Below are 14,213 nucleotides of genomic sequence, written 5' to 3'. Positions count from 1 at the left end.
GTAGCTAATTAATTATTTTAAACTTATGCCCATGAAGGGCTGTTTACCTATTTATGGTATAAACTATCCTAAATGTGAATAAACCCCTGATGACGCCTGGCTATACAGTGAGGCAGAAACGCGTTGGTGGTTGTAATCATTTGCATATTGACCCATAATTTGTCCCTTCTGGGGCAATGGGCCGATGCTGACAATTGTAAAGACTAGTACCTGTGATAGTTGGGGTACAATACTACCCAACTATCTAATGGACTAGCATCTATACCGCAATTTGTATCATTAGTTCGAATTTTTGGGGTGCACAGGCACATTATAATTTTGGTGACTTTTAGAATTAATCATTAAAGGTCATATTTTAGCACACACTGAGCACATTTATAATTTATGTTGTTCTATAATCTGATATAGTATTAATTAGTGTTATAGATGCTCTGGTTATACAGGCTGATATAGTATTAATCAGTGTTATAGATGCTCTGCTTATACAGGCTGATATAGGATAGTATTAATCAGTGTTATAGATGCTCTGCTTATACAGGCTGATATAGGATAGTATTAATCAGTGTTATCAGTGCTCTGCTTATACAGGCTGATATAGGATAGTATTAATCAGTGTTATAGATCCTCTGCTTATACATGGTGATATAGTATAGTATTAATCAGTGTTATCGGGGCTCTGCTTATAAAGGCTGATATAGGATAGTATTAATCAGTGTTATCACTGCTCTGCTTATACAGGCTGATATAGGATAGTATTAATCAGTGTTATAGATGCTCTGCTTATACAGGCTGATATAGGATAGTATTAATCAGTGTTATAGATGCTCTGCTTATACAGGCTGATATATGATAGTATTAATCAGTGTTATCACTCTGCTTATACAGGCTGATATTGTAATAATCAGTGTTATAGATGCTCTGCTTATACAGGCTGATATAGGATAGTATTAATCAGTGTTATTGGGGCTCTGCTTATGCAGGCTGATATAGGATAGTATTAATCAGTGTTATCAGTGCTCTGCTTATACAGGCTGATATAGGATAGTATTAATCAGTGTTATCGGGGCTCTGCTTATACAGGCTGATATAGGATAGTATTAATCAGTGTTATCGGGGCTCTGCTTATACAGGCTGATATAGGATAGTATTAATCAGTGTTATAGATGCTCTGATTATACAGGCTGATATAGGATAGTATTAATCAGTGTTATCACTGCTCTGCTTATACAGGCTGATATAGGATAGTATTAATCAGTGTTATAGATGCTCTGATTATACAGGCTGATATAGTATAGTATTAATCAGTGTTATCACTGCTCTGCTTATACAGGCTGATATAGGATAGTATTAATCAGTGTTATCGGGGCTCTGCTTATACAGGCTGATATAGGATAGTATTAATCAGTGTTATAGATCCTCTGCTTATACATGGTGATATAGTATAGTATTAATCAGTGTTATCGGGGCTCTGCTTATAATGGCTGATATAGGATAGTATTAATCAGTGTTATCACTGCTCTGCTTATACAGGCTGATATAGGATAGTATTAATCAGTGTTATCGGGGCTCTGCTTATACAGGCTGATATAGGATAGTATTAATCAGTGTTATAGATCCTCTGCTTATACATGGTGATATAGTATAGTATTAATCAGTGTTATCGGGGCTCTGCTTATAAAGGCTGATATAGGATAGTATTAATCAGTGTTGTAGGTGCTCTGCTTATACAGGCTGATATAGTATTAATCAGTGTTATTGAGGCTCTGCTTATACAGCCTGATATAGGATAGTATTAATCAGTGTCATAGATCCTCTGCTTATACAGGCTGATATAGTATAGTATTAATCAGTGTTATTAGTGCTCTTCCTATATAGGCTGATATAGGATAGTATTAATCAGTGTTATCAGTGCTCTGCTTATACAGGCTGATATAGGATAGTATTAAAGGAGTACTCCGGTGCACACTTTTTTTCATGTTATCCCGTCCGGGCTGCAAAATAAAAGAAAACGCACTCTCTCTTACCTGCCAACGAGCCACCGGAGCTTCGGTACAGGTGTTCGGTCCCCGGGCTGTATTCTTCTTACTTCCGGTTAGCCCGGTACGTCACACGGAGCTTCAGCCTATCACTGGCCGAGGCGGGACATCGCTGCGGCCAGTGATAGGCTGAAGCTCCGTGTGACGTGCCGGGCTAACAGGAAGTAAGAAGAATACAGCCCGTGGACCGCACACCTGTACCAAAGCTCCGGAGGCTCGTTGGCAGGTAAGATAAAGTGCGTTTTCTTTTATTTTGCAGCCCGGACGGGATAACATGAAAAAAGTGTGCACCGGAGTACTCCTTTAATCAGTGTTATTATTGCTCTGCTTATCCAGGCTGATATAGGATAGAATTAATCAGTGTTATAGATCCTCTGCTTATACAGGCTGATATAAGATAGTATTAAAAGGTACCTCTCATCAAATAAACTTTTGATATATTTTAGATTAATGAATGTTGAACAACTTTCCAATAGCATGTTAATGACAAACATGCTTCTTTCTATTGTATTTTTCCCGATCAGTCCTGTCAGCAAGCATTTCTGACTCATGCTGGAGTCCTAAACACTCAGAGCTGCCAGCCTGCTTTGTTCACAGCCAAACACCCCTAGTGGTCATTTCTTCAAAGTGGAAAATTAAATAGAAAGAAGCATATTTTTTTTAATAACATGCAATTAGGATAGTATTAATCAGTGTTATAGATCCTCTGATTATACAGGCTGATATATGATAGTATTAATCAGTGTTATAGATGCTCTGCTTATACAGGCTGATATAGGATAGTATTAATCAGTGTTATTGGGGCTCTGCTTATACAGGCTGATATAGGATAGTATTAATCAGTGTTATAGATGCTCTGCTTATACAGGCTGATATAGGATAGTATTAATCAGTGTTATCAGTGCTCTGCTTATACAGGATGATATAGTATTAATCAGTGTTATTGGGGCTCTGCTTATACAGGCTGATATAGGATAGTATTAATCAGTGTTATAGATGCTCTGCTTATACAGGCTGATATAGGATAGTATTAATCAGTGTTATTGGGGCTCTGCTTATACAGGCTGATATAGGATAGTATTAATCAGTGTTATAGATGCTCTGCTTATACAGGCTGATATAGTATTAATCAGTGTTATTGGAGCTCTGCTTATACAGGCTGATATAGGATAGTATTAATCAGTGTTATCGGTGCTCTGCTTATACAGGCTGATATAGGATAGTATTAATCAGTGTTATTGGAGCTCTGCTTATACAGGCTGATATAGGATAGTATTAGTCAGTGTTATAGATGCTCTGCTTATACAGGCTGATATAGGATAGTATTAATCAGTGTTATAGATGCTCTGCTTATACAGGCTGATATAGGATAGTATTAATCAGTGTTATAGATGCTCTGCTTATACAGGCTGATATAGGATAGTATTAATCAGTGTTATCAGTGCTCTGCTTATACAGGCTGATATAGGATAGTATTAATCAGTGTTATTGGGGCTCTGCTTATACAGGCTGATATAGGATAGTATTAATCAGTGTTATAGATGCTCTGCTTATACAGGCTGATATAGTATTAATCAGTGTTATCAGTGCTCTGCTTATACAGGATGATATGGGATAGTATTAATCAGTGTTATCAGTGCTCTGCTTATACAGGATGATATGGGATAGTATTAATCAGTGTTATCAGTGCTCTGCTTATACAGGCTGATATAGGATAGTATTAATCAGTGTTATAGATGCTCTGCTTATACAGGCCGATATAGGATAGTATTAATCAGTGTTTTTGTTGCTCTGCATATACAGGCTACCTGTATACTCAGAGTGCCTATTTGAAGGCACAGAGGCAGGTAAGGGGCCCTCAGGCAGTCATCTTAAGTGATCGGGATGTCATAATTGCACTGCGGAGGTCCCGATCAGAACAGCTGAGCAAATGGCACATATAATTTACACTTTTAGATTATGCAATCGACTTTGATTGTGGAATCTAAAGGGTTAACCCAGAACATCGTCCTGGTCACCTGCTGACTGATAGCAGCCATTCCTCACTGGCTTTAAGCCAAGCTCAGTGAAGGAGGAGTGAATCAGAGATGGGAACACCACTTTAAAGTGGTACTCTGCCCCTAAACATCTTATCCTCTATACAAAGAATAGGGGATAAGATGTCTGATCGTGGGGGGTCCGACTATCTCTGACACGGCCTCCTGTATTCCGATGCACAGAGCAAACTCCGCTCTGTGCCGGATGAGGATGACAACAGCTGTCACGCCTCGTCCATTAACATCTATGGAAAGGGGGTTTGATGACTGAATGGAGGGGGCGTGGTGTGAAGTTATGAACACGGAAGCCCCAAGCTTCCATGTTCAGTACGTCCGTGGTGCTGGCCCGGAGATCATGGGGGTCCTAGGGGCTGGATCCCCTGCGATTAGACATGTCATCTCCTAAGCTTTGGATAGGGGATAAGATGTTAAGGGGTGGAGTACCCCTTTAAAGTGGTATTCCGTCCCTAGACATCTTATCCCCTATCCAAAGTATAGGGGATAAGATGTCTAATTGGCTGGGACCCCCTGCAATCTCTGTGCAGCACCCAGCGTTCATTTAAAACGCTTGGAGCGGGCGGTGGGGAGTCATGACGTCACGACCACGCCGCTCGTGACGTCACACCACACCCCCTCAATGCAAGTCCATGGGAGGGGGTGCCCCCTTCCATAGACTTGCATTGTGGGGGCGAGGTGTGACGTCACATGACTCCCCACCGCCCGCTCCAATCGTTCGGAACAAAATGTTTCAAACGATGGGGCAGGGGAGTACCCCTTTAGGGATTACCTCACATTAGGGTCTCTGCATTGTTTGTGGAGGATTTATGAGCCCAGGAGGTAAGTGACCATAAGAGGACGAGGCAGTGGAAATCAGACCCGAGATTCCAGTGTGTGGGTAACAAATAATGTAATGTACTTACCTGATCTCATCTCCTTTATGGTTGGTGATCGTCGGCACTGCACAGTGGAACTGATGTATGAGGATTGAGGCATCGATGGCCAGGATCTTCCCTGCAGACACGTAGGAGGCAATATGACATTTTTCTTAGCCATAAGTCAATTTCCCCCCTACAGACCCACATGAGGCGGCTTCTTATTTTATTTTTTTTTCTGCGTCACCAATTGTATTTTGTAATGACATCGCTCATTTGACCATAAAATCTTTGGCAAAAAAAAATTAATAAATAATTGATAACTCCAACAAAAGATGGCCACAATATTAATGCCATAATTGGTCACCTAAAGGATCACCAACACCAACACCAACACAAAAAACAATTACGTAAAATGGGTATTTTATTGTACATTTATCAAAAAAAAAGACATACATTTAAAAACTACAGCATGGAATATTAAAATAAAGGCACTGAAATGACAGGTACAGAAGAGAGGAGACGGTTTAGGTGGCATAAACATGGATTACAGGGTACTGATTCTGAAAATGTAAAAGGACTAAGCCTTAAAAAATGAACATTAATATAACCACACATAAGATGTGACAGAAGGCTGCATAGGATATAGGTAAGAAAACATAAAGAGACCAATACAGCTACATTCACCGTAGAAAAAAGCTGAAAATAACAGAACATCCTGCCATGTATGTGCTTCCACAGACGCCCCCTGACGAAGTACACGCGAAACGTAAGTTGGGGTTTGAGGTAGAAAGGTATCGGGCAGAATACACAGCAAGATGTTCTGTTCTTTTCAGCTTTTTTTCTACTGTAGCTGTATTGGTCTCTTCCCCGAAGAGGGTACTCCGCCAAAAAACATCTTATCCCCTATCAAAAAGGATATCCCTGCTGCTGGGGACCTCCGTGATCTCCAGGACAGAAGCAGCAACATCGTCTGGAACATGGAAGCTTGGAGCTTCCGTTCTCATGACATCATGCCATGCCCCCTCCATTCATGTATATGGGAGGGGGCATGACGGCTAGTACATAGACATGAATGGAGAGAGCGTGGTGGCTGAAGTTGCCAGTCATTCCGACAAGGAGCGGAATTCACTCCCTACAGGATGACTGGGGTGCCGCAGCAGCGAACGTGGGGGTCTCAAGTGGCGGGACGGCAAAAATCTTATCCCCTATCCTTTGGATATGGGGTAACATGTTTAGGGGTGAAGTACCCCTTTAATGCTCCTGTCATGACCGGGTGGGGGGACAGGGAGAGTGAGCCCTAAGCTGTCCCTAAAAACACTCTCCCTGCCTAATTGCCCTTCTGCCCTAAACGGCGGATCGACAACCACAGTGCCATTCCCTACCTGAGCTAAAGTGCAGTGGGCGTAAAACAAATAATATCCATAGTAGGTCACAGGATAAATACAGAGCGGGAAAACTACCAAACAAGCAGATACACCAGCAAAAATATAAACTCACAAACAGGGCAGGATGCAGTGTACTAACAAACAGTTCATAAACCGGAATCCAGATAAACGGCAGATATGAATAAATGAACAAGACTAGGAATGGAACCAGTATACAGCAGAATCCAGGAGATGCAGGGGATAAACGGAAGAAGTGAATGCTAAACACCAAACTGATCAGGAACATAGAACACTGTTCACACTGAACTCAGATAACTAACAAACAGATTAAGTTCAAAAGACACAGATCAGTGAGTTAGCACAAAGGACACTATAGACCAATGGTAAACCACAGAGGAAACACTGGATCAGTGATCATGTACTGTATGATCAGTGCATGTGCTAGCAAACAACTCTGGACACATACAAAGAAAAACTAGACACCCCACTCCACAAAAGGAGTAGACAGCATAATAACTATAGATAGACTTCTAGCCAGTGGGCACACTCCATCGTGTGATCAGGATATTGGCCTAGAAGGAAACAGAAATATAATACACGGAACACTAGACTGAGAAACTGATGAGTCTGAACAGACTCCACAAAACCAAACTCCAAAACGAGGAGGAAAACAGGTCAGGATTCTCCATGTGTGTGAACAAGGACTAAGAAACAAGGCTAAAGCAGAACAGACATACAATAGCTTAAAAACCGACAAATGGACTTCCGGTTCCGGCGCCATGCTGTGAGGACGTGCAGGGAGCCCGCTCCTCTACCTTCTCCTTCTATACCCGCAAATAGCACCTGCCTAACTCTACCGCTGACCACCAGTGCCTGCCTGGGGGTCTATGGAAAGATACTTGGTCCCGATGGGCAATCATAAAGACAAGAAGCAGTCCAAAAATAAAGGTTAGCTGCGCTCGGGGAGTCGGTGTGGAAGGTCAAGCATGGCCTCCTCCCCTGCATCCAGAAGAGCGCCCTCTCCCTCGCTCTCTACGTCCAGTGTGCTCAATGGGGATGATCGGCTGGAGCTTGCGGGGATCGATTATGAGACTCTGGCTGCTGCGGTGGCCGAGAAGATTGTGCCCAAAGTAAAGGAGTCGATCGTGGCAGTAATCCAGACTACCCTCTTAGACCTGCAAAATACAGTGACACAACATGGCGCCCGTATGGCGGCGGTGGAAGACCGTGTACAGGCATTCGAGACCGCTGAGACTGCCTCTCACACCCGCCTCTCTTCGCTGGAAGCTGAGTGCAAGCATCTAGGGGACAAGGTGGAAGACCTTGAAAAACGATCCCGCAGAAATAACCTGCGAATAGTGGAGATACCTGAATCGGTACCGGCTGTTGATCTCATCCATGTATGTGAATTTGTGCTGCCGAAACTACTGGGCCTTCCCCGACCATGTAAAGTTGAGCGGGCACACCGTTCGGGCCCGGATCTGCGAGAAGGCCAGGACGCTGGACGGCAACCTGGGCCGCAACTGCGTCTTAGACCACGCCAGGTCATCACTAGGTATCTGGATTTCCAGGATAAGACCTCGGTTCTACGGGCGTTTAAGAAGAGGCGCACTGACCTGACCCTGGACGGAGTGAAACTTCTTATATTCGGTGACTTTTCTGCAGAAGTTAGCCGCAAACGCAAATTATACTCACCTCTTTTCTCGTCCCTGCATCGGCGGGGTATCAGATTCACCCTTCAATATCCGGCCGCTCTGCGAGTCTTCTTTCCCGATGGCCGTTCTGCGATCTACGACTCTCCGGAGGAAGCTTCTGCACAGCTGGAGGATCTTCTCCGCAATGATATCGGCGGCTCTCCTTCTCATCGGCGGAGGCAGCGGGAGGGGGATGGAATCGCTCCCCCTCTGGATCATCGCCCGGACCCCACAGTGGCCTCTTCTCCCCAGCAGGGTTCACCTCTGCAAGGTGGGACAGATGGAACTCCGGGAACCCATCCTGAATGTTGCTTGGAGTCAAGCTGCACCTACAGGTACCTCTTTCCCTGTCTACATGTTCTCCCTGTTCGCTACCTGTGACTACTTAGTTGATTGACATAAATCACGAGGGTGCCCCAGCAGTCGTGGAATATTCCCCCTCCTGCTGTACCGGACTCATGTAGACTTGGTGACATTCCATGCCGTGATTCCAGCTGATCCCTTCGGACTTCCTCTTATCTTGCTTCCATCAGGGGCACTGTGCCTCACTGGTTGTGCCCAAGGTATATGTTCCGGTCATGGCCCTGGACTGGACTTATTTTTGCTTTCTTATACCATAACCTGGCATCGTGATTTGTGGGGGTGGGGGTCCATTTTATTATATTGAAAGTTCTGTTCTCAGTTTACGGGGAGGGGACCAGGGGTTAACGGTTATACCGGGTGGTGAAGTTGGGGACTCGAGAAGGGAGAAGGGTGGGGGGCCTGGGAAGCGGATTTTGTATCGGAGGGTGGGTGGGAGGGCGGGGATCCTCTTGCACTTCTTCTTGCTCTCCGTTTCTGGGCGGAGGGGGCCTGGAGAGTACCGGTTGTGGGGGAGGAAGCGAGGAGGAGTGTTTGGGTAGGGGGGGGGGGGAGGGGAGAAAACAAGTGGGGAAAAAAAATAAATAAAAAAAGACCTGGTCTTCACAGGTGAGGGTTCCCTCCACTCGAGTCACCTTAGATGCCTCGCTATCCAATTAGCTGCTTCCCAGTTTGCCCTCGGGCAATGGGATACTTGTTTTATTTGGTATTCTTCCCCTGGGGGCCATTATGCTCTATATATATAAGGTTTTTGCGGATATTCACACATTTTTACCTAGTCACATAGGGGGGGGCGGGCTCCCTTGGAGGTTTGGCATATCCTTAGGTAGGGGCAAAGGGAAGTCCCTAGAGCTATTGGATAGGTGGTCCCCAAGGTAGGGATATCCAGCTCGGAGTGGGGGAGAGATTGTGATTCGTTCCTAAAGAGTATTTGGGAAATTCCTCTTTAGTTTCATCTAGAGGTATCCGCAATTCATTTCATTAGTTTATTTCTACGTTCGTTCTTTCTATGAGGTAGGTGTCATGGAATGTGAAAGGGTTGAGATCCCCTTGCAAAAGAAGCCTAGTCTTGAGACATCTTAAAAAATTTTCACCTGATATTGCATTACTCCAGGAAACCCACCTTGATTTAGCCGATTTCTCTCGCATGAAAAAATGGTGGGTAGGGAGGGTAGAGGGTTCAGCGGCTGTAGTGAGAAAGGCCGGAGTCTTAATACTATTTAATAGGAACTTTACCTGTGACATCCTGAATGTAGCTTCTGATGACAAAGGACGTTTTTGCTCTGTACACATAAAGACGGCTTCTGACGAATTCTCCTTAGTCAATATTTATGGCCCCAATGACGGCCAGGACCAATTCTTGACAGACGTAACAGGACGACTATCTCTTCTTTCTCCTTCTCAAAGAGTGATTATGGGTGACTTTAACATGGTAATGCATGGGACTGAAGACAGATGTTCCAATAGGGCTTTAGGACCAGTTCCTAGACGCGCAGACGGCTTCCTGGATCCGTGGACTTCGAGTTTAGGACTGACGGACATCTGGAGAGCTAGGAATCCGGACGGACGTGACTATTCCCATTACTCTCATTCCCATGACTCTTGGTCAAGAATTGATTACTGCTTCTTGACGGACTCTCTTGTACTGAAGACTGAGGACATATCACTGACTGACATGGTGATCTCTGACCACTCTCCCTTATTGTTGCAGGACTTGGTCTCTCGCGGATCTGATTTCAAATGGCTCTTCCCTTCCAGTTTGGCAAGAGATAAGCACTTTCATTCACTCCTGAAAGGTTGGTGGGAGGAATACGCGGCGGATAATGCGGCACATATGAATAGTCCCCAACTGTTTTGGGATGCAGCTAAGGCAGTTTTGCGCGGGAGAATCCTGGCATACACCACCTCCCTTAAACGTAAAATAGCTTCACAGCTTAAATCTCTCGGTTCTGCTCTTCAAAATGCTTACACCGACTTTGTTGCCGTGCCAACTGAGAATACGAGAAAGCTTTGGATATCCGCTAAGGCATCTTATGATGGCTGGTTGGAACGACGAGACAACCTTAAAAGATCTAATTTTGAGGCTTCTCTCTTTCGGTTCGGCAACAAACTGGGCCGTTTATTGGCACGCTTTGCTAAGGGTGCCCTCCCGGTGAGTAACATATCTGCCCTGAAGGATACTAGGGGAGTTACCCACAGAGACCCCAAAATAATTAATGACATCTTAGCCAGCTATTTTGCAGACATTTACACAGCACCAGTTGCCCCCATGGCTGATACCACACAATGGCTCTCGCACCCATCTCTCCCCTCCTTGACCTAAGAGGAACGGGAGATGTTGGGAGCAGAGATCTCCTCGGAGGAGCTAGCTCAGGCCCTTAAACATCTCAAAATTAATAAAGCCCCGGGTCCTGATGGCTTTTCCGGGGATTTCTTCAAGATCTTGGCACCTGAGGTATCTCCCTCCCTGCTGGCCCTGTATAATTCTTATCTTTCTGGTAACCCGATCCCACCGTCCTCTAATGTGGCACACATCAGGGTCTTGCCTAAGCTGGGGAAGGATCCTCTACTACCTGGTAGTTATAGACCAATCTCTTTAATCAATGTAGATCTGAAGTTAGTCTCCAAAATTTTGTCTGACAGACTGGCAGCGGTTTTGCCTAGATTGATATCCCCGGCTCAGGTTGGATTTGTTAAGGGACGTTCTTTGGTATCCCATATTAGAGCTGTGCTTTCTATGGCCCCACAGACATCCCAAGGCGGCGCTGTTATCGATAGACGCTGAAAAGGCCTTTGACTGCGTTCGCTGGGAGTGGCTGTGGGAAGTGTTGTCGGCCATGGGGTTCGGAGGGCCTTTTCTCGGTTACTTATGTTCCCTTTATGCCTCACCTAGAGCCCGTCTCCACACCATGGGCTTCTTATCTGATATCTTCAGGCAGGGGTGTCCCCTGTCCCCTCTTCTTTTCGATCTGGCTATAGAACCGTTATCTCTCCACATTGAGAGGGAGAGGGGATCACTGGGCATACAGATAGGTACTCAAACTATCTCCCATACTTTATTTGCGGATGACATTCTCTTTTTCTTATCTGACCCGGTGAGGACTGTACCAAGGGTTTTTGACATCCTTTCTGATTTTGGGGAGGTGTCGGGGTTTCGAGTTAATGTAGATAAGAGCGTCCTAATGGACATTTCTCCTATTTCCCTGTCTCACAGCTCTGGAACAATGCCATTCCCGATCCTAGTTACCAGATCCTCCTTTAAATACTTGGGGATATTGGTGGGGAGGTCCCCCTCTTCGCTATACTCTCTTAACTTCACCCCGTTGTTTCACAAAATAATGGGAGAGTTGCAGAGGTGGATATCTCTACCACTTTCCTTACTAGCCAGATGCCATCTACTGAAGATGCTTAGCTTTTCGAAGATGCTTTATCCCATGCAAATGATTCCACTCCTCCTCAAGAGGGCAGACATTCAGTCACTTCAGTCGGCATTTACTAGATTTATTTGGGCCAAGAAGAGACCCCGTATTGCCTTATCGAAGCTGATGCTCCCTAAAGAAAAAGGTGGGGGGGGGGGGGTTCCCGGATGTGAGGCACTATAATGTTGCATGTATATATAGGCATCGCATAGATTGGCTTAGAGGTGATTCGACGTATTCTAACATTGCACTAGAATCTGGCATGGTCGCACCATGGTCCTTGGCTGGAATTCTTCACTCCAAGTTCCGGAACTTACCGGCCCACATAAAAAATAGCACTCTCATAAGGGACACAATTGCCACGTGGAAAATAGGCAGGGACCTTATGCGCCTACCCTTTTCCCTATCTAAGTACATGCCCCTATGGTCCCATCCTGAGTTCCCACAGGGTTCGTTGAATAGTCTATTTGCCCTTTGGAGATCAGCTGGCCTTCAGTCTGTTGGCCAGCTTCTGCACCCTACTGAACGTAGATATCTCTCGTTTGCCGAAGTAAGTGCCCAATTTAGTCTTGGTCCAGGTCAGCATCTGTCATACAGACAGGTTCTGTCCTTTCTAACACCGAGATTGACTGACCTTTCCCGGATATGCTCGGTTACCTCGACTATTCCTTCTCACTCTCTTTCTACACTGTACCGCCATCTGATCAGGAAGGGGAGTGGGATTGCCTCGGCCTCTCTCTCCAAATATTGGGAAACCACACTTGAAATCTCTGACTCCTCTGTGCCAATTTTGGAAGGGTGGGCTAAGGTGCGCAAGGCGGTAATGAACGAAAGCTGGAGGGAAACGCAATTTAAAATATTACACCACGCTACCTACGGATTCACCCTGCCCCGGACACCTGACAGACCTGACAGGCTGACTGACTGCCCTAACTGTAATGCCCCCTATACTGACTTATTACACGGATTAGTTACCTGCCCTAGGACTCATGACTTCTGGACTGCTCTCTTCACGCTGTTAGATAGGAAACTGAAAGTCGCATTACCTCTGACTCCTTCGCTTATAGTCCTACACATACCACTGGGTGAGGTCTCTCTGACGATGTTGCACCACACAATTCTGCTGGTGGCTAAGCGTTGTCTCTTGAATCATTGGTTGACAGCTCATATGCCTTCGCCTATGGATGTTATAGCGCATGTAAAGAAGTATCTGAAACTAGATCGCCTTGAAATACTAAGGACAAGAGAGAAATCGGCTAAATGGTTTTTTAAGAAATGGAAAACGTTCATGCTGGTCTTTTATTCGAATAAGGAATTGATTTCCTTGATGCAACCATTTACAGATAGGACCTGGTATCTTACCAGATCCATATCCGGCTCGTTGGGTAGGCTTCGGGTCCCTGTTTAATGTTAATCTATAGTTACTTATTGGCCTCTGGGTATTCGGTGCGAGGGGATCTCACCTACAGTTTTATGATGATCTCCTGAATGGTTTTCGCCGGATGGCGTTTTGATTATGGCTTGGGTTGTAGGTGGGGGGAGGGACGCGGGTTGCTCAATTAATGGGCAGTACTGTATTGTTATATATTATGTTGTATATGGTTACTACCTCTATACTACTCATTATTTCACAGAGTATGCCCTGGATGCATGTTTATAAACTTTGAAAATTCTGAATAAAAATATGTTTAAAAAAAATTTAAAAAAAGACAAATGTACAGAATTACATTTGTAGAACAGAACTATTAACTAGGGATCGACAGATATCGATTTTTTAGGGCATATACCGATACCGATAAGCTGTCACCTTTCAGGCCGATAGCCGATAACTTATACCGATATTCTGGTATAAGTTATCGGCTATTTCACCCACCCCCCACCCCAGCGGGGCAGAAGCCGTTGCAGATGAATGATTTAAAAGGGGGCGTTTTAAATCGATGAACTGCAGCGGCTTTTGCCGGGCCAGAGACCGCCGCCGCCACCCGCTACTCTCCCTGCCTGTCCTGGGGTCCTGGGTCTAACCACCACAGTTGCCCCATCGCCTCCCCCCCCCCCATCCTCTGCCCACATACCGCTGCCGCCCCCCCTTCCTCTTCCTACATACCGCCCCCGCCACCCATCCTCTACCCACATACCACCGCCCCACCATCCTCTGCCCACATACCGCTGCCGCCCCCCCCATCCTCTGCCCACATACAGCCGCCCCCCCATCATCTGCCCACATACCGCCGCCATCCCATCGCCTCCCCCCATCCCCGGTGTTATAATTACCTGTTCCCGGGGTCCACAATACTTCTGGCTCCAGCGGCGTCCTGCGTTGTCACTGTGCGCACTGACGGTGACGTCACATTGGGGACGTCACTCGTCATTGCGCAGAGCACAGCAACAGCGCAGGAGCCAGAAGTAGG

At 45.5% G+C, this 14,213-nt stretch overlaps 1 protein-coding gene across 1 annotated transcript in view; it reads right to left on the bottom strand.

Annotated features, from left to right (window-relative positions):
• The window catches only part of LOC130351308 (flap endonuclease 1-like), a 44,146-nt gene extending 37,262 nt beyond the window's left edge, over positions 1–6,884 (bottom strand). The window contains exons 1-2 of the mRNA XM_056554915.1: positions 6,878–6,884; positions 4,993–5,083 (exon numbers count right to left, since the gene is read on the bottom strand). Coding sequence (XP_056410890.1) covers positions 4,993–5,083; positions 6,878–6,884 — 98 coding nt within the window. The remainder of the gene's footprint in view (positions 1–4,992; positions 5,084–6,877) is intronic.
• Between the last annotated feature and the right edge of the window lie 7,329 nt (positions 6,885–14,213).

Source organism: Hyla sarda, unplaced genomic scaffold (assembly GCF_029499605.1).
Source record: "Hyla sarda isolate aHylSar1 unplaced genomic scaffold, aHylSar1.hap1 scaffold_968, whole genome shotgun sequence".
Taxonomy (NCBI): Eukaryota; Metazoa; Chordata; class Amphibia; order Anura; family Hylidae; genus Hyla; species Hyla sarda.
The sequence above is the reverse complement of the archived record's forward strand: the minus strand, read 5'-3'. Positions and strand labels throughout refer to the sequence as shown.